Source organism: Palaemon carinicauda, chromosome 5 (assembly GCF_036898095.1).
Source record: "Palaemon carinicauda isolate YSFRI2023 chromosome 5, ASM3689809v2, whole genome shotgun sequence".
Lineage (NCBI taxonomy): Eukaryota > Metazoa > Arthropoda > Malacostraca > Decapoda > Palaemonidae > Palaemon > Palaemon carinicauda.
This window is the reverse complement of record NC_090729.1, coordinates 177,274,273-177,296,500: the sequence shown is the minus strand read 5'-3', so window position 1 is coordinate 177,296,500 and position 22,228 is coordinate 177,274,273. Positions and strand designations below refer to the sequence as shown.

At 43.3% G+C, this 22,228-nt stretch overlaps 1 protein-coding gene across 4 annotated transcripts in view; it reads right to left on the bottom strand.

Annotated features, from left to right (window-relative positions):
- The window catches only part of CrzR (corazonin receptor), a 53,417-nt gene that overhangs the window by 22,515 nt on the left and 8,674 nt on the right, over positions 1–22,228 (bottom strand). For 2 of the 4 annotated variants that reach the window (XM_068374368.1, XM_068374365.1), the window contains exons 1-3: positions 20,939–21,170; positions 7,620–8,363; positions 7,010–7,193 (exon numbers count right to left, since the gene is read on the bottom strand). In XM_068374368.1, coding sequence (XP_068230469.1) covers positions 7,010–7,193; positions 7,620–8,168 — 733 coding nt within the window. In that variant the 5' untranslated portion in view covers positions 8,169–8,363; positions 20,939–21,170. Of the gene's footprint in view, positions 1–7,009; positions 7,194–7,619; positions 8,364–20,938; positions 21,171–22,228 lie in introns of those variants that run through there. The other 2 variants (XM_068374366.1, XM_068374367.1) reach the window with 2 other exon arrangements.

Below are 22,228 nucleotides of genomic sequence, written 5' to 3'. Positions count from 1 at the left end.
CCATTATAAGAAATTTGAGGTTTCAATTGCAGAAACTTGTGCACCAATTTAACAACCATCATTATCACTACCATAGTACTGTGAGAAAGTATCTTCCTCATCCGCATCCTTATCATCACTACTGTCAAGTGTCTAGTCCTGGATGTTGATAAATTATTTAGGTAGATTGCTACTATCAAACCACAACTAGCTCCAGCTTTGCATCAGCAATAGTCCAACCATGACTCTCATTAGAAATAGGAACATTAGATCGCTTACACATGGCCACCTGGTAATCAACACTTCTTATATGTTGCTCCAGGCTTTTTGCGACACGGTGGTACCTTGCTCATGTCCATGTAACGTGATTTGTCGAGTTCACAGGCGTAGTCGTTCAGTTGCGGGTAGCGAAGTCCATAAACATGTTAGATGCCTGGTCTACCATAGAGAGCACATAAGAAAGTATACAGCTCATCAAGGAGTTGCCTAATTCTGAAAGAAAAACTTCAAAGTGGACCATCTACTGAAGGACTTTCAGAGGCTTCAACTTTCTGATCCCCTAAAAACAGCTGCTTGAATCATACCCAGTGAAGGCATGTAGTGACAAAAAGGCTTCTTTATGCATGTCAGCCATACCACTAACCAGTTCAGGTACACTCATCAGCCGTATTTAGTTTCCCGTGCCAGTGTTAAATAAAATAAGAGACCCCTTTTATCGTCGATGCCTAGTACAGCAGCAGGAAGAAGACATCACTGTCTGGGCTCTTGACTTCTTGACTAACTGCACTATAACCATACACTTTCTCATGGATACAGAAAAGGATGATCCTGAAAAGTTAAGAGATTTTTTAACTATGTTGCGTAGTTACAGTATTAAAGTACAGTATGCATAGTTAACATAAATGCAAGTACTGTATTTATAAGTGCCAAAGATCAATACTCGATACTTTGAATCTGTTTCCTCTATAGATGACTACAGTAAAGGGAAATCTGCTTTGATGATCGTGTGGCCATCATCCGTCTTCAGCAGTTAAGTACGTCCATCCGACACAACAGAAACTTTTCAGCCGTAATCTATGAGCATATGCATCTTGGCTACAGAGCTTGGGGAGTAGCTGAAAGATCATGTTTTATTATATGCAATTGTTCATGTTAATATTCTTGTAAAATTCAAATATTACTATCCTAATCATAGTGATGCAATAGCTGCTTCTTAAGAAAAACAGAATTACCTGAATGAACTGCTATTTGTTGGAATCATTGCTCAGGGAAGGCCTTCCAATCCACAGGTCGTTTGGTCTTCTCACCTTGTATGACAAACTTTAAACCACAGCCTCGTCTGATGCATTCCATCGTTTGAGTATTGACAATTTTACAACATTTAACATAAATAACAATGAATTAACATGTATAAATAAAACTATGAAGTCATTGTGTACTGAAAAAGAAGTTCCATTACAATATTAAAGAGCATATTTAATACGTATAACTTACCTTTACAGACTAGTATCTACATACAGAATCTGTGCAGAACACTGCATCTCTTCCTTGTACATCATGCCGAAAACCTCCTGATATAGCCTGAAGTTACTTGGGATACCTTTCATTCTGTAGTCGTAAGCATTTCCACTGGAGATTGCAAGTGTCTTTCTTTTGTCGGGTGATGGAATAACTGATTTATCGGTATTACAGAAGAAACCATGAGCGGTTGCTTGAACTGTAAGGAACAGACTTCATGGGGAATTTAACCAGGTCTTCCAGCTTTAACTCTATTCCCAGTTGGTGATTTGAGGATAACTGGAAAGCCTCGATGACCTCAGTGTTCCTTTGGCTCGTAGCAATTTCTGTTGGCCTCGTATCTTGATGTTCATGACTCCGATTGTTGCATGTTGGCCAGATTCAACACAGAGTTGAGAAAGTTGAGATCTTGTGTGTGTTGTTGTGGCCCATCTCTGATGCTCTTCTTGGTTTGCAAGGATGCCTTTGATGCCACTACCACTGCCTCCACTGGACTTAGCACGTTGCATTAAAGTTTAATCCGTCGTTTTGTCCACATTGAGCAGTTTCCCGAGATGAAAGAATGTGTAACACTTATTGCACATTGTTCCAGCAGATATGTTGCTCCCGGATGATTGAATTCTATGTTGCACAGAAGCATCGAAAAGAAGGTAAGATTTGTCCACCAAAACAGAAGAAAATAGGTGTCATGGCATGTATGCAGTATGCATATAAGGTTACATAGCTGTATTTGATAACATGGATCAAAGTCTGAATTGCTCGCACATGACCCATGTAATACATCCACAACTGAATGTTCTTTCCAAGGGATCTTTTTCTGCATTCTTCACAGTCGGCTAGGAATCTGTCTATACATTGTCACAATGCCTCATTGTACATGGCAAATTCAACGGTATCTGAGACCATCTTGTGAGAGTTAAACACACTGACCCTCTGCTGCCTCATGCTAAGTTGTTCCAATGCCACTGTTACAACTTTACGACTGTGAAGAACTCTTGTCATAATGCTTCCCCGAAAGACCACCTTGCAGTGAACCTGATCCAAAGCGTCCAGCTTCAAGTAGGATATCTGAGAAACTACTTCCATCCATCTCCTCACCCAGCATCCTCGTGAATGCACATTCAATAAAGAACGTTCTTATGAGTACGATATGGTTTTGGTACCAATAATGGTTATTCCATGCAATAGAAATATGGCTTCATACACAATCCTACGTATGTGTTGGTGAAGCTATCGGATAGCTTTGCAACGCAAGACATTTTGCCCGCTATTGCGAACCGTCCTAAGCGAATCGTCCTGATAATTGTTTTTTTGTTGCGAACACTTGCACAATTCATAATCTGTCTGCACTCTCGTGATACTAAGTGTAACATTTCTACTCCAGTTTTATTAAAATTTACAGTAATTCAGTTTAGAAAAAGATTATTAGGTTTTCCCAAATAGTAAATTTAACGAGTACCGGGTATTTACCTATTTGTTATAACCTCGCTTATGGCGTATTTTAAGACAAGATGTAGTTAAGGGTGGAAAAGCACAGACTTTAAGTAATTATATAACGACCAGTAAAATTTTATTTCAACAAGTCAAGTTTCATTCAATAAAAAAAACTAAATATTTCACTTTTTGATTAACATTTTTCTTTTCATACTTGAGATTAAAATTAACAACTCTTTTTCATAATTAAAAACCTTTAGGCTTGTAATTCACATTGTACAATTTTAGCAGCCGTTTGCCATTCCTTAAGGTCCTCCTTACAAATAATTCTTCCATGCTTTGAATAGCCTTCCTTGCACCAGCTTATTTCTTTCGCTGATGTCTGGCTAGCCATTTCTCGTACGTCACTCAAATTTACAGTAACGTCATCTTCAAGAAGTTTTGTCAGCAAGTATAAGGGCAGACAGTGCTTACCAGCTCTTTGATTAAGAGCTCTATGCCGCCCTCAACATCATTGTTGGTTCTTACAGAGCGAAAAATGCAGATCATGTTGATGGTGTAAAAACAGTAAATGAAATCCAATTTTCCTGGATGTACTTATGAGGTTCTGCAGTGGCTGTGTAATTGCTCCTGTGTTTAACATACTGTACTGTACAAGGAACCTTCTGCATCTTTATCATACAGCTATTGTCCAGTGAAAGGTACAACCCCTTAGATATATTATGGCTTTCTGAGAGAGAGAGAGAGAGAGAGAGAGAGAGAGAGAGAGAGAGAGAGAGAGAGAGAGAGAGAGAGTTTCCTGTAAACCTTCCAGGACAATAACAAATTTGTTGCTAAACATCTCATCATTTACCGTTTCAAATCAAAAGAAACGTTCGCCACTGCTAGAAGTCTTGATAGCTTGGTGAATCTTTGTTATTACTTAGAGTGTTGCACTTTTAGTATCGTATGCATTCCTGTCTAGTTCTTTATTCAGTGATGGGACTTGCAATGACTGAGTAGTAATAAATGAGATCAAGCTGCTAGGTGTCTTCCCAGACTTGGAGAAGAAACCCAAGATACCAGGAATTTGCTTGTGTGTGGACTGGCCATTCATCCTAGCTAGGCTCCATAACATTTGCTCCAGGTTAGCTTCATGGAACGAATCATCACACCTTGAATATGTCAAACGAGTTATAGCTTTGGGGTTTTGGTGTACTGTTATGTATCAAGCTGGCAATTTTTTAGTCTCGAGGCAAAGATAACATTCTTAGGTGTTTTTCCATTGATGGCATTTCAACAATGAGACCAGTATGAGACAATGTCCAGCAATGTTTTGCAACATTATCCCATGTGCTGTATAAACAGAATCCTTTCCTGTAATGGAATTCAGAAGCCGATCGAAATTGTCAAACTCTTTTGTGAAACACAGATTTGTATTCTGGAGCTCTATCAATTTGTGTTGATGTATCTGTAATTGCTTTAGCTAAGCCTGTCTCCAAAGTGTAGCAATAGTTCCCATAGTGGCCTGTTCTATTAAAAACAATTACATGTTGTTCCCTCCTAAAAAGAGGGCCTCAAGTCATACTCAACAGAATATTTTAGCAACTTCCATTCACCACAAGTTGCAGCACGACAAAATTCGTGTCCAATTGCTAGGATCAGCCTCTGAATTTTTGGTGCTTTGGGGACAGTCTCTTTTGTGAAGATAAGTCTCGGAAACTTTAAAGATCTATTGGTGTCTTTGTATTTCATTCCAAATAAAGCAGATTATGAGGTCACTTTAACGCATCACCTTTCATAAAGCTTTTGTTAATGACATCATTTAGCAGCATCACCAATTCTCTGATTATATTGGATGTCTTAAGTGTTTCATGTCTTCCGAATAGCATCAAATTTAAACTGACAAAGACCTTTAGCAGTCTAACAACCTTTTACTTTTATCTTCTTGCATTTATCAGCTACAGAATATACAATATACAATTAGGTGTTAAGTTTATACTTTCTCCAGATGTTATCTTGGCTCTATATCATGAGACACACTTGTTCATCTGTTTTCTGAACAAGGCAATTCAAATTCATAGTGAACCTCTCGGCTTGCAGCATTTGCTATGATAACCATGATGAGGCTATAACTTGCCAGGAATTTGATTTCAGATATCGATCATTCTGTATGTTTTAGTTAACGGCTCAGTAAATCTCCTACTTTTTATTTCCTGTAGTTTAGCAAATATTTCCTCTGCATCTTCTTTCGAATAGAATAGTTTAATTTCAGCATAATTGTATTTCTAATCCTGGCACGTGAATTACCCTCACTGGAATCGGGCACGTTGATGTAATAATGCTGCTACTACTCCTCCATTTCTCAGAGGTTCTGCCATACATAGAATCAGTCCTGCCACTGTCAGACACACTCTCAATTCTCACCTAGCCCCACGGAAAAAAGCCGAAATAAAGTCAAAATTTTAAATGATAAAATTTGATATCATGCGTAAATTTTTTGTCCCTTAGATTGAAAGTGAAAACGTGAATATGGAAATGTTACACATATTTTTGCAGCCGAAAGCTCAGAGTTCTTAAAAATGGTCAGTGTTGGGTGACCAAAAAGTTTCACAATGAATTCCATGACCTGAAAACAACATTTAGACACCAAGATTATGATAATTAGAACCGGAGATTTTGACGAGATAGTTTTATGTATCACTTCAGAACAACTGTCGCAGACCAGGGTACCTAGGAAAATATGTAAATATTGCACATTGCATCACAGTTTATACACCGTTTCCACCCATATTTGCGTAAAAGACACGTCAAGGCTTTAAAATATTCTGTTTCGTTCTGCCACTTTGGGGATGGCAAGGTGACCCTTCTTGCCTGGTGGTCCAATTTGGTTGTATGGGATTTTAGACAAGTGGCCCTGCACTAGGGAAATTCTGCGCAGAAGTGCAACTGGAGGAAAAACTGCAGTTCCATTATGAATTTCAAAGTTAATAAGGGTTGACAACCAGATGGAAGTGGAAAGGGAGGTGAATTGGCTAAAAATTGGGTACAGTTGGGGACTTATGGAAAGGCCTTTCAACAAAGCAATACCTGTCGAGAGCAATGCGGTATATAGCAATGGCACTAATCATTTACTATGTAGGAAATACCTATCCAGACATTCCTACATCCAATTCACAGATTACAAAGTGAGACACTTAATAATGACTCGTAATCACAATAACTTAAGAGACTTCTTACTATCTCATATCTATGAAATACTTTATATAAGACTCCACTACTTCTTACCACTTATGGATTGTCCTGTGAAACACCCCTATTAATTGCTCTTATTCACAATGAATATATTTTCCACTCTTCTAGTGGCCACCATTCAAAAAATAATTTGCGATCAATAACCATACATATTCACTGGAGATCTAAAGTAGAGCCACAATTTTTTTTTTTTTTTTTTTTTTTTTTTGTCTATTCATGCAATATAACCTTTCCAATGTTCCTTCATATCAAAGAATTTGTTATAACTAATATAGTTCCTCCTATTCACAAGATAACTTTTTAGTATCCCTTATTAAGATATCAAGAAAATGGCCCACACGTGTTAAGAGCTGTAATGTAACTGTACTACGGAAACTTCTGGTTCTTGTAGTGTGAATAAATGTTGTGAAGGGCCAATATACACCAAGTTACCATCACAACTATTTTTTTGACAAGGGTGGAACAAATAAGAGACAAATTTTAGTTGGAAAATAGAGTCTTATGCCAGGCCTAGTTTTAATTGGTGTTCTGGTTACTTTTAGATGAATTCCAACTCGAGTCATTTAATTTTCACTTTGAAGTGGTATCAACATAATTTAAAATTAGCAATTACTACTTTAGTGAAAATTCAGATCAAATCAAAACTACGTTATATTGAAAGCTTTTAATCATCTGATTTTATTCTGTATTTAGAAACTTATTGTAAGTGAGAATCTCCAATGAAAGCATTGGCAAAGATTCTATACACAAGACTGATGAAAATGTGTGACCATTGTTCAGTAGGTTGGATAGAAGTTTCCTATAATCCATAATTTACAAAGTCCAAATTTGATACAGTACTTACTTTTTAAAGTAATGAAGGTCATGAGATAAGTGAAAGTGATGATTGTCAATGGCAAAATGAACATGCACACAAGACCAAAACTCATGTACAACTGCTCCTGCCACTTAGCCGTATACAATCCGTACGTCACACACTGATAAAATTCTTCAGGAAATGGTCCTTTTAAAACATGAAACACCAACAGCTGCGGGAAGAAAAGATATTCCACTACAGTTTGAAGACTTAAAATAATATTCTGCCTAATCAAAAGAAAATTTGTGCTATTCATAGTTTCTTTTAATTAATTGTTTGCATGAAAAAACTGACAATCCCGATTATCTTTTTTTTCATGTTTCTCAATACTTGAACTTGCTGGCTTGGCTTGCATGCTTCTCTCTCTCTCTCTCTCTCTCTCTCTCTCTCTCTCTCTCTCTCTCTCTCTCTCTCTCAGCAACTATCACTCGCACTCTCTCATTACTCGAATTCTTTGCAACTTTACAATTAAGCACCATTTTTTTTACTCTAGGCTCAGGATAGATTAATGTACATGACTAATATATCAAAATATGGCTGCATCCAATTACTGATATTTACATTAAAACTTGCAATCGAAACAAAAAATAAAACCTACCTGGGGAATGCTAAATATTGCGCTCAGGAAATAGACAAATGCAATACCGTATCCAATTCTTTTCTGTATATCAGACCTCCTCATGGGGTACTTCACAGCATAGTAGCGGTCCAAGCCAATCAGAACAAGGATAAACGTCGAAAGGTATAAGCTGAACAGTTGCAAATACTTGAGAAACTTGCAAAGAAAGTTCCCTCCCAGCCATTGGACAGTGAACGTCCACACAGACTCAGTAGTTATGCAAGCGAAGGTCACAAAGAGGTCTGCCACAGACAAATGGCAGATGAGAATGTACACTGAAGACTTCATGCGCTTCCTGTGCTTGACTATGATGATGCTTATGACAGTTGCTGTGTTGCCGACTAGCGAAAGAGCTGCCATGACACCCAACACTAAACCTTTGATCTCTGACTCCGTCGTGAATTGAGGCGTGGGTTGGTAGCAAGAGGAGTTCTGAAGAGAGACCTCCACGTCGTAGAAGTAGTCGCATGAGTTTGTTGGTAATGTGGTCTCGTAATCCATTTCTAGCCCATAAGCTGCTTTACTCATGTTATCCAAAAGTCCATTTAAAAGCTTTCAGAGCTTTCATAGCCCCATCAATTATTGTTTATTTGTGCAAATCTGGTATTGCCCCTGAGGTCTTATATCACAGCCCAAGCGGAAAACCAGTCTATGCTTTCTTCACAACCCATTTGTATTGGGAGTAAATTTTCAATTATTATCATCACAACAGGAATTCCTTATCTGGAAAGTAAAGATTAACTCTCGATTAAAAAAAAAAAAAAAAAAACAATAATGAAAAGCCACATTTTCTCAAGTCATAAAAGCTAAATGCTAAAACTGACAAAATTATGACGGAAAATTCATAAATTTATTTTTTTCTGAATATTCACTATGTAAAAAGTTTGTCTCTAGAGCCCTATGGGAGTTATATGAATCAAAAATAGACAAACACAATTTCCATGGATTGTATGGTAAAAAAAAATGAAAAAAAAAATGGCACCTTTTACCTTCATGACATAATTTTGACTCTTGCCATTAAACAGTTTTTTGGAAAAGAGAGAGAGAGAGAGAGAGAGAGAGAGAGAGAGAGAGAGAGAGATATTGCCATTAAAACAGTTTTTTGGAAGAAGAGAGAGAGAGAGAGAGAGAGAGAGAGAGATTGCCATTAAACAGTTTTTGGAAGAGAGAGAGAGAGAGAGAGAGAGAGAGAGTGAGAGAGAGATTGCCATTAAACAGTTTTTGGAAGAAGAGAGAGAGAGAGAGAGAGAGAGAGAGAGAGAGAGAGATTGCCATTAAACAGTTTTTGGAAGAGAGAGAGAGAGAGAGAGAGAGAGAGAGAGAGATTGCCATTAAACAGTTTTTTGGAAGAGAGAGAGAGAGAGAGAGAGAGAGAGAGAGAGAGATTGCCATTAAACAGTTTTTTGGAAGAGAGAGAGAGAGGAGAGAGAGAGAGAGAGAGAGATTGCCATTAAACAGTTTTTTGGAAGAGAGAGAGAGGAGAGAGAGAGAGAGAGAGAGAGAGAGATTGCCATTAAACAGTTTTTTGGAAGAGAGAGAGAGAGAGAGAGAGAGAGAGAGAGAGAGAGATTGCCATTAAACAGTTTTTTTGGAAGAGAGAGAGAGAGAGAGAGAGAGAGAGATTGCCATTAAACAGTTTTTTGGAGAGAGAGAGAGAGAGAGAGAGAGAGAGAGAGAGAGATTGCCATTAAACAATTTTTTGGAAGAGAGAGAGAGAGAGAGAGAGAGAGAGAGAGAGAGAGAGAGAGAGAGAGAAATTTTAGTGGTGATGGATTACCTGCAGAAAGCGGATGAAAATGTTAAAAACAATTCTAGGAGTAGAGGAATGGCACTTGCAAGAAAAAAAAAGTTTAAGATTGCTATTAACCTAAAGTTAATATTGGTTATACTTTATAGAAAGTAATCATCTGTATAGCATACAACATCGCGGTGTAAGTACAGTAATGTTTGGTATACGAGTGGTGATTATAACGTGGTTAAAGGATAAGAAAAAAAAAAAAACATCTGGAAGGGGTAGAATCAGGAGCGATGACCACGAAAAAGGAGTCATGTCTTGAAGGGAAGGAAGGAAGGGTTTAAAAAAAAAAAAAAAAAAACAGCTTCGAAGAAAAAAATGGTCAGCACTTGTTATTCCTAAGACCACGTGAGCCATCGTTCTTTTTCTTTTTATGTTAAGTTGAACTGAAAACTCGGAAAATAGTGTTGGGGGAGTTTGTTGGTGTATGTGATGTAGATCTGTATCGCTTAAATGAAAGACACTAATCAAATTCCATAGATAATATGATACAATAAAAAATACCTTCATGATTTCTCAAAAATTAACTTTTTCATCCCTGTGTGCACATATGTACGTTCAATTGACTACCACCTATGTACACACACACTTAGATTTCTAGCAACCTTTTTGTAAAATTCAATAAAAATGGTAGGTCTCATATCTTTCAATATCAAAGAAAATTAACCTTTTTAAGAAAACGCTTTTATCTAAACATTCTAAGTCGCACGAACTCGCCTATTAAAATGATCAACAAAGACATGTACAGAGAGAGAGAGAGAGAGAGAGAGAGAGAGAGAGAGAGAGAGAAATTAATCAGTTGATAGACCCAAGTCTTGCTAACTTCAATTGTTTGAATATTTATTTTGTTATATCTAAAAAAAAAAAAAGAGCACTTGGTAATGATAATTCTTTAACTGAAGCATGCTACGCCCATCGATATACGCACAGGCCAAGTAGGAATTGGCTTTTGATATTTATCTTCAAGTTACCTCGTGTGCAACGAAATGTTTTCAATTAGATGCAGGTCCATAGGTTACTATTGTTTTGCATGTATTAAAAGCGACTAACTTACAGACAGACACTGAATTTACTTACATAGAAAGAGTAATCCCGAAAAATAAGTTTCATTCATACGAAAAGTATACAACAAACGTAAACCACACAAAATTCCATCCTACGCAAATGGAAAAATGATCTGCGAGGGCCAAAATGGTTAATTTGAATGAGACTTATTTCAGAATCAAATATCAAAGTATTGATTCACTTTTCAGACAAGCGCAATCGGAAAAAAACACACTAGCCTTCAATTTCGTTGGCACAGGTAATTACAGGAATACTTAAATTTCCCCTGCAGCTAAAATGGTTCTATTGAGTGCCAGATAACGTAAAACTCAAGTGTTGTCTGGTCAGAGTTGAGGACCATGTGCCTAAGATCAGACCTTTTTTTTTTCTTTTTAGAAAAATAAAGTACATTAAATCTATACTGAACCATCATTCATAGTTTACACTATATACTGATCGGAATCAATGCTGGAAAAGTGTTTGCTACTTGCGTTATGCAAGGAGACTGCTTCGTCGCGACCCTGCTCAAACACAATGGTCAAGCAGTTTGAAGTGAAAGGGACTTTGGGATGCTGCAGGGGAGGGAGGAGGGAATGGAAGCATCTGTTATTTATCTGATTTTTCACAGACAGGTAACAGCGGCAAAAAATGCAATCCAAGTCTATTCTTTGTCCACAAGTATTATCAGCAAGAAAATATCACTGCGCAAAGTCGCATCCACAGTGCCCATCTAAGAGCTGTCTGGATCTCAAATCAATCTCGTCTCGTCTTTCTCATCGGAGATATTACTTTTGACGGCTGCTTGTCCGGCCCCATACAGCAGGGGAACACCACTCTCTAAAGGACTTCCACTGTCATTTTATCTTATTCGTTCAGAGTACTCAACATTTCATATCACACATTGAATATGTTTATAGTGACTGACCGATTTAGCTCAAAATCAATAATAAAAAAACATTACACAAAGTTGACTAATCAAAAATCAATATAGCCAGACTTCTGATATAAAGATGGATTAGAGCTTTTAAGGTTTCATTGCCCCATTCAAGACTAGCGCAGCATTAACTGGTCAAGCCAATCTCTTCCATCTTATCAATATGACCCATAGTCTGGGTCTATCATACTCAAACTCTTATAGTATCCACCTGGTTATCGGGTCGAATCCTGCCCCCACCTCGCCCTGGCCGATTCACTCTAGTGATATCCCTACTCTAGCAATAACCACTTATCCCAAATCTACCAATAGCCACGTAACCCCCCCAACTCTACCAATAGCCACGTAACCCCCCCAACTCTACCAATAGCCACGTAACCCCCCCCCCAACTCTACCAATAGCCACGTAACCCCCCCCCCAACTCTACCAATAGCCACGTAACCCCCCCCCCCCAACTCTACCAATAGCCACGTAAACCCCCCTCCAACTCTACCAATAGCCACGTAACCGCCCCCCCCCCAACTCTACCAAGAGCCACGTAACCCCCTCCCCCCAACTCTACCAAGAGCCACGTAACCCCCCCCAACTCTACCAAGAGCCACGTAACCCCCCCCAACTCTACCAAGAGCCACGTAACCCCCCCCCAACTCTACCAAGAGCCACGTAACCCCCCCCAACTCTACCAAGAGCCACGTAACCCCCCCCAACTCTACCAATAGCCACGTAACCCCCCCAACTCTACCAAGAGCCACGTAACCCCCCCCAAACTCTACCAAGAGCCACGTAACTCCCCCAACTCTACCAAGAGCCACCTCATACCCCCAACTCTACCAAGAGCCACGTAACCCCCCCAACTCTACCAAGAGCCACGTAACCGCCCCCCCCCACAACTCTACCAAGAGCCACGTAACCCCCCCAACTCTACCAAGAGCCACGTAACCCCCCCCAAACCCTACCAAGAGCCACGTAACCCCCCCCAACTCTACCAAGAGCCACGTAATCCCCCCAACTCTACCAAGAGCCACGTAACCCCCCCCCCCAACTCTACCAAGAGCCACCTCATCCCCCCAACTCTACCAATGGCCACCTCATCCCCCCCAACTCTACCAATGGCCACCTCATCCCCCCAACTCTACCAATGGCCACCTCATCCCCCCAACTCTACCAATGGCCACCTCATCCCCCCAACTCTACCAATGGCCACCTCATCCCCCCAACTCTACCAATGGCCACCTCATCCCCCCAACTCTACCAATGGCCACCTCATCCCCCCAACTCTACCAATGGCCACCTCATCCCCCCAACTCTACCAATGGCCACCTCATCCAATTAGCATTAACCCCCACACTCTTGCAACTCCCACAGCACTCCAGTAACACCCACTACACTCTACCAATAGCCACCTCAGTCCCCCCCGACTCTACCAATAGCCACCTCAGTCCCCCCGACTCTACCAATAGCCACCTCAGTCCCCCCGACTCTACCAATAGCCACCTCAGTCCCCCCGACTCTACCAATAGCCACCTCAGTCCCCCCGACTCTACCAATAGCCACCTCAGTCCCCCCGACTCTACCAATAGCCACCTCAGTCCCCCCGACTCTACCAATAGCCACCTCAGTCCCCCCGACTCTACCAATAGCCACCTCATGCCCCCGACCTCAACGTCACCCCTGTCTCTACCGAGATCCACCTCTCCCCTGTCTCTACCGAGATCCACCTCCCCCCTGTCTCTACCGAGATCCACCTCTCCCCTGTCTCTAGCGAGATCCACCTCCCCCCTGTCTCTAGCGAGATCCACCTCCCCCTGTCTCTAGCGAGATCCACCTCCCCCCTGTCTCTAGCGAGATCCACCTCCCCCCTGTCTCTACCGAGATCCACCTCCCCCCTGTCTCTAGCGAGATCCACCTCCCCCCTGTCTCTACCGAGATCCACCTCCCCCTGTCTCTACCGAGATCCACCTCTCCCCTGTCTCTACCGAGATCCACCTCTCCCCTGTCTCTACCGAGATCCACCTCTCCCCTGTCTCTACCGAGATCCACCTCCCCCCTGTCTCTACCGAGATCCACCTCTCCCCTGTCTCTAGCGAGATCCACCTCCCCCCTGTCTCTAGCGAGATCCACCTCCCCCCTGTCTCTAGCGAGATCCACCTCCCCCCTGTCTCTAGCGAGATCCACCTCCCCCCTGTCTCTAGCGAGATCCACCTCCCCCCTGTCTCTAGCGAGATCCACCTCCCCCCTGTCTCTACCGAGATCCACCTCCCCCCTGTCTCTACCGAGATCCACCTCTCCCCTGTCTCTACCGAGATCCACCTCCCCCCTGTCTCTAGCGAGATCCACCTCCCCCCTGTCTCTAGTGAGATCCACCTCCCCCTGTCTCTAGCGAGATCCACCTCCCCCCTGTCTCTAGCGAGATCCACCTCCCCCCTGTCTCTACCGAGATCCACCTCTCCCCTGTCTCTAGCGAGATCCACCTCCCCCCTGTCTCTAGCGAGATCCACCTCCCCCCTGTCTCTAGCGAGATCCACCTCCCCCCTGTCTCTAGCGAGATCCACCTCCCCCCTGTCTCTAGCGAGATCCACCTCCCCCCTGTCTCTAGCGAGATCCACCTCCCCCCTGTCTCTAGCGAGATTCCCCTCCCTCCTGTCTCTAGCAAGATCCACCTTCCCCTGCCTCCAGCAAGATCCAACTTCCCCACTATCTCTTGCAATATCTACCTTTCCCTCTCTCTTGCAAGATCCATCTCCCCCTATCTCTAGCAAGATCCATATCCCCCCATTACTCTAGTTATATCCACCCCTCCCCATTACTCTAGCAAAATCCATTGCACTCCGGCAATAACACCCTGCACTCCGGCAATAACACTCTGCACTCCGGCAATACCCCTAGACTTACGGCAATGCCCCCGCACTTTGGTAATAACCCTGGACTGGCATACCGCCCGCACTTTGGCAATACCCCAATAACTTCCCACACTCTGGCAATACTCCTAGACTTCAGTAATACCCCTATACTTCGGCAACACCACTGGACTCTGGTAATGCCACTGCAAGACCTCTGCACTCTGGCAATACCACTGCACTCTGGCAATAACCCTCAAACTCTGGCTATACCCCTGCACTTCGACAATACCACTGCACTTCGACAATACCACTGCACTCCGGCAATAACCCCCCGCACTCCGGCAATAACCCTGCGCCCCGGCAATAACCCTGCGCCCCGGCAATAACCCTGCGCCCCGGCAATAACCCTGCGCCCCGGCAATAACCCTGCGCCCCGGCAATAACCCTGCGCCCCGGCAATAACCCTGCGCCCCGGCAATAACCCTGCGCCCCGGCAATAACCCTGCGCCCCGGCAATAACCAATTAGCATTATCCCCCTACACTCTTGCAACTCCCACAGCACTCCAGTAACACCCACTACCCTCTGGCAAAAGCCCCCCTGCATTCTACCAACATACCACACACCCAGGCTATTTCTCCCACTCTGTGGCAATATCCCTCTACCACTTTAGCAATATCCCCCACACTCTGGCAACATCACCGAACTCCGGAAACACCCCCTACTATAGAGACATCCGTCTACTCTAGAAACGTCCCCCTCTACTCAAGAAATGTTCCCCTCTACTCCAGAAATGTTCCCCTCTACTCCAGAAACGTCCCTCTACTCCAGAAACATCTCATACTACTCTAGAAACATCTCATACTACTCCAGAAACATCTCATCTCCCTCTATTCTGGAAACATCTGCCTCTACTCTGGAAATACCCCCAACTATCCTAGCAACATCCCCCAGTACTCTAAAAGCATGACCCCACTACTCTAAAGACATGCCCCCCCCCCCACCGCTACTCTGAAAACATGGCCCCCCACCCACTACTCTAGAAACATGGCCCCCCACCCACTACTCTAGAAACATGGCCCCCCACCCACTACTCTAGAAACATCCCCCCCCCCCCCGCTACTCAAAACACATGCCCCCTCCCACCTGCTACTCTAAAAACATGCCCCCTCCCACCTGCTACTCTAAAAACATGCCCCCTCCCACCTGCTACTCTAAAAACATGCCCCCTCCCACCTGCTACTCTAAAAACATGCCCCCTCCCACCTGCTACTCTAAAAACATGCCCCTCCCACCTGCTACTCTAAAAACATGCCCCCTCCCACCTGCTACTCTAAAAACATGCCCCCTCCCACCTGCTACTCTAAAAAAAATACCCCCAACTACTCTAAAAACATCACCCCCAACTACTCTAAAAACATCCCCCCAACTACTCTAAAAACATCCCCCAACTACTCTAAAAAAATTTCTTCTACTTCAGAAACATCCCCTCTACTCTAGAAACATCAGCCTTACTCTAGAAACACCCCCCCCTCTACTCTAGAAACATCAGCCCTTCCCTGGAAACATCCCCAACTACTCTAGAAACATACCCTTCTACTCTGGAAACAGAATCATCAGCCCTACTCTAGAAACATCCCCCTCTTTCTAGAAACATCCCCCTCTATTCTAGATACAGAAAAATCAGCCCTACTCTCGAGACATCAGCCCTACCCTGGAAACATCCCACCTACTCTGGAAACATCAGCCCTCTAGTCTAGAAACAGAAAAATCAGCCCTACTCTCGAAACATCCCCCACTACTCTAGAAACATCAGCTCTACCCTGGAAACATCCCATCTACTCTGGAAACATCAGCCCTCTACTCTAGAAACAGAAAAATCAGTCCTGTTCTTTAAACATCCCCTCTACTCTGGAAACACCCCCCCCCCCCCTCTACTCTGGAAACACACACCCACCCCCTCTACTCTGGAAACACACACCCACCCCCTCTACTCTGGAAACACACACCCACCCCCCTCTACTCTGGAAACACACACCCACCCCCTCTACTCTGGAAACACAAACCCACCCCCTCTACTCTGGAAACACACACCCACCCCCTCTACTCTGGAAACACACACCCACCCCCTCTACTCTGGAAACACACACCCACCCCCTCTACTCTGGAAACACACACCCACCCCCTCTACTCTGGAAACACACACACACCCCCCCTCTACTCTGGAAACACACACACACCCCCCTCTACTCTGGAAACACCCCCCCCCTTCTACTCTAGAAACACCCCCCCCCCCTTCTACTCTAAAAACACCCCCCCCTTCTACTCTAAAAACACCCCCCCCTTCTACTCTAAAAACACCCCCCTTCTACTCTAAAAACACCCCCCTTCTACTCTAAAAACACCCCCCCTTCTACTCTAAAAACACCCCCCCCCTTCTACTCTAGAAACACCCACCCCCCTTCTACTCTAGAAACACCCACCCCCCTTCTACTCTAGAAACACCCACCCCCTTCTACTCTAAAAACACCCCCCCCCTTCTACTCTAAAAACACCCCCCCCCCCTTCTACTCTAAAAACACCCCCCCCCTTCTACTCTAAAAACACACCCCCCCCCCTTCTACTCTAAAAACACACCCCCCCCCCTTCTACTCTAAAAACACCCCCCTTCTACTCTAGAAACACCCCCCCCCTTCTACTCTAGAAACACCCCCCCCCTTCTACTCTAGAAACACCCCCCCCCCTTCTACTCTAGAAACACCCCCCCCCTTCTACTCTAGAAACACCCCCCCTTCTACTCTAGAAACACCCCCCTTCTACTCTAGAAACACCCCCCCCTTCTACTCTAGAAACACCCCCCCCCCTTCTACTCTAGAAACACCCCCCCTTCTACTCTAGAAACACCCCCCCTTCTACTCTAGAAACACCCCCCCCTTCTACTCTAAAAACACCCCCCCTTCTACTCTAAAAACACCCCCCCTTCTACTCTAAAAACACCCCCCCCCCTTCTACTCTAGAAACACCCCCCCCTTCTACTCTAAAAACACCCCCCCCCCCTTCTACTCTAAAAACACCCCCCCCCTTCTACTCTAGAAACACCCCCCCCCTTCTACTCTAGAAACACCCCCCTTCTACTCTAAAAACACCCCCCCCCCCCCTTCTACTCTAGAAACACCCCCCCCTTCTACTCTAGAAACACCCCCCCCCCTTCTACTCTAGAAACACCCCCCCTTCTACTCTAGAAACACCCCCCCCTTCTACTCTAGAAACACCCCCCTTTCTACACTAGAAACACCCCCCCTTTCTACTCTAGAAACAGAAAATTCAGCGCTAATCTCAAATCATCCCCCACTACTCTAGAAACATACCCTTCTACTCTGGAAACAGAAACATCAGCCCTACTCAGGAAACATCCCCCCTCTACTCTAGAAATACCCTATAAAATATCTCCTCTACTCCAGAATTAGCCCAACTCTAGAAACATCCCATCTATTCTAGAAACAACTCCCCTACTCTAGAAACAGAAAAATCAGCCCTACTCTCGATACATTCCCTTCTACTCTAGAAACATTCGAGGGCCCTCTACTCTAGAAACAACCCGCCCCCTCTACTCTAGAAACAACCCCCCCTCTACTCTAGAAACATAAACATCAGCCCTATTCTAGAAACATCCCCTCTACTCTAAAAACATAAAAATCAGCCCTACTCTCAAACCATAGCCCACTACTCTAGAAATAAATCTCCTCTACTCTAGAAACAGAAACATCCCCCTCTACTCTAGATATATCCTCCTCTACTCTAGATATATCCTCCTCTACTCTAGATATATCCTCCTCTACTCTAGATACAGAAACATCAGCCCTACTATGGAAACACCCCCCTCTACTACAGAAACATCCCCCCTCTACTCTAGCCACAAACATCCCCCCTCTACTCTAGCCACAAACATCCCCCCTCTACTCTAGCCACAAACATCCCCCCTCTACTCTAGCCACAAACATCCCCCCTCTACTCTAGCCACAAACATCCCCCCTCTACTCTAGCCGCAAACATCCCCCCTCTACTCTAGCCGCAAACATTTCCCCTCTACTCTAGCCGCAAACATCCCCCCTCTACTCTAGCCGCAAACATCCCCCCTCTACTCTAGCCACAAACATCCCCCCTCTACTCTAGCCGCAAACATCCTCCATCTACTCTAGCCACAAACATCCTCCATCTACTCTAGCCACAAACATCCCCCCTCTACTCTAGCCACAAACATCCCCCCTCTACTCTAGCCACAAACATCCCCCTCTACTCTAGCCACAAACATCCCCCCTCTACTCTAGCCACAAACATCCCCCCTCTACTCTAGCAACAAACATCCCCCCTCTACTCTAGCAACAAACATCCCCCCCCCTCTACTCTAGCAACAAACATCCCCCCTCTACTCTAGCAACAAACATCCCCCCCTCTACTCTAGCAACAAACATCCCCCCCCCTCTACTCTAGCAACAAACATCCCCCCTCTACTCTAGCAACAAACATCCCCCCTCTACTCTAGCAACAAACATCCCCCCCCCTCTACTCTAGCAACAAACATCCCCCCCCTCTACTCTAGCAACAAACATCCCCCCTCTACTCTAGCCACAAACATCCCCCCCCTCTACTCTAGCAACAAACATCCCCCCCCTCTACTCTAGCAACAAACATCCCCCCCCTCTACTCTAGCAACAAACATCCCCCCCTCTACTCTAGCAACAAACATCCCCCCTCTACTCTAGCAACAAACATCCCCCCTCTACTCTAGCAACAAACATCCCCCCCCTCTACTCTAGCAACAAACATCCCCCCTCTACTCTAGCAACAAACATCCCCCCTCTACTCTAGCAACAAACATCCCCCCCCTCTACTCTAGCAACAAACATCCCCCCTCTACTCTAGCAACAAACATCCCCCCCCTCTACTCTAGCAACAAACATCCCCCCCCTCTACTCTAGCAACAAACATCCCCCCCCCTCTACTCTAGCAACAAACATCCCCCCCCTCTACTCTAGCAACAAACATCCCCCCCCTCTCTACTCTAGCAACAAACATCCCCCCTCTACTCTAGCAACAAACATCCCCCCTCTACTCTAGCAACAAACATCCCCCCTCTACTCTAGCAACAAACATCCCCCCTCTACTCTAGCAACAAACATCCCCCCCCCCTCTACTCTAGCAACAAACATCCCCCCTCTACTCTAGCAACAAACATCCCCCCTCTACTCTAGCAACAAACATCCCCCCCCTCTACTCTAGCAACAAACATCCCCCCTCTACTCTAGCAACAAACATCCCCCCCCTCTACTCTAGCAACAAACATCCCCCCTCTACTCTAGCAACAAACATCCCCCCTCTACTCTAGCAACAAACATCCCCCCCCCCTCTACTCTAGCAACAAACATCCCCCCCCTCTACTCTAGCAACAAACATCCCCCCTCTACTCTAGCCACAAACATCCCCCCTCTACTCTAGCAACAAACATCCCCCCTCTACTCTAGCAACAAACATCCCCCCCCTCTACTCTAGCAACAAACATCCCCCCTCTACTCTAGCAACAAACATCCCCCCTCTACTCTAGCAACAAACATCCCCCCCCTCTACTCTAGCAACAAACATCCCCCCTCTACTCTAGCAACAAACATCCCCCCCCTCTACTCTAGCAACAAACATCCCCCCCTCTACTCTAGCAACAAACATCCCCCCTCTACTCTAGCCACAAACATCCCCCCTCTACTCTAGCCACAAACATCCCCCCTCTACTCTAGCCACAAACATCCCCCCTCTACTCTAGCAACAAACATCCCCCCTCTACTCTAGCAACAAACATCCCCCCTCTACTCTAGCAACAAACATCCCCCCTCTACTCTAGCAACAAACATCCCCCCTCTACTCTAGCAACAAACATCCTCCATCTACTCTAGCAACATCAACCCTAATCTGGAAACATCCCCCAGTACTCCAGCAATAGCACGTCAAGAGGACATAATTATCAATTAATTTCTTAGTTCAATAGTTATTAGATTTCCCTTGTGAAATTCTCATTCCACAATAATATTCAAAAGATGGGAGACAATAATTATGTAGTACATGATGCTAAGTTTCGGGAGAAAGGGAAATGCAAACATAACAAATCCAATTTTTTTTTTCTTTTTTTTTTTTTAAGATTCATACACGACGATACTAGCAAGCGCCTACTTTTAAAAAGTAAAAAAAAAAATACTTAAAATATTTAAAAACGATCGTACGTATAATTCTGTCAAATTATTATAAACACTAAATCCTAACAAGTGTCTTCTTAAGTGCCCAGTTTTACATAACAAATTTGAATTTTGGTAGAATGTCAGTTATCACATTTCTAGAATAAATGTGAAAAAAAGATAAAAGATCAAAATTCTAATTGTTTGGAAACTTGCAATGTCTAAATATAAATGGAATCCTACAATAAAATCGATAGGTAAATGTGGAACAAGGGGAAAGTACTCGCCTATTATGAATTACTTGTTCTCCGCAACGAGTCTCGCAAATTCATAAATTTAACTATTTTCATTAGTTTCCATCACCGACCACAGTCATAACTTACACTATTTTATATTTTCATTTATTTACCACACACTAATCTACCTGGACAGACCATCGAGTCAGAAAAACATAAACACCTTACCTATACTTAGATTACCTCTTTAAATTTACTAATAACACAACGTTCCTTTTGCTCGAGCGAAAGGCAAATTTCCAGAAATCGTGGGATGGATCATCCGAATACGTAAACAAACTTTCCGACTCAAGCGGTGGAAAGGAAAAAGAACCAAGGGTGTCACAATCAAGAGAAACAGTAGGTACAGTGTCACAAGACAACCAGCATGGTTGCCTTCCCATGAAAGAATGACCACGAATTCATCGCTTGTACCGACATAAACAAATGCAAGCGAGGAATTCCCCCCCCCCCCCCTTCCAAACTACCGACCAGCACTTCACCACGAGACGTGGCACTTCCATCTTACAAAAAAATCACCACGTTCAGCTTCAGCATCATGGATCATTGGTTTTGGACAAACAAATTTGTTTGACGTTTAAACTTAGTGAAATTGCACACGGCTTCAAGTACTTGCGAATAACAGGCGAATTAAACAGAGGAACTCGGCAAGAATTAGGAGGTATGAAAGAATAAATAATGAGAGAGTAATTAAAAAAATGAAACATGTTTTTGATGCTACCTATGAATGTTGCTTTTTAAATAATAACAATTAATGTATTGCTATAAGTATCAATTAAAGCTGTATAAGAACAATATCAATGATAATTACTGTTGTTATTATCAGTAACAGCAATTTATTACAATTATTTTATTATAACTAAACAATCAAGAGAGTTATTTTCCTTTTCATCGATTACCATAATTGTTACATTAGTTATGTTATACAAATGATAAAAAGGCATATTTCGCTTTATCTTCTGGGTACAAGAAAAATAAATGAATAAAGAATATGCTTATATTCCATTCTAGATCCAAGGATTACATACTTATTACATGAAGAAACCACTAAGGTAATATCTCCAAAATCTAAAGGTCATTGACCCATCTATCTTCCAATTATCTGTAAGATATTTTCTCAAATTTATATATAAACATAAGACTAAATATTTGCGGCAGAATATGTCGTCCATTGCTTTTCTGTATTCATACTACAACTACTTGTTTTGTAATGTAACGTATGAGCAGATTCAAAAAAAAAAAAAAAAAAAAAGGAAAGATTTCTACTTCAGACGTGAGGCCACTGGTCGTAGCCACGTGCACATTTTTGTAGGCCTTCCCGATTTAAGAAAAAAAAAAGACATGGCACGTGGTCATTTCTGTAGGCCTAACTCATCCACTGCCTATTTGTATTTGGAGAAAGTGCAAGGAAATGATAAAGGAAGACAAAGGACACATAATCCTTTTAAGATAATGGTC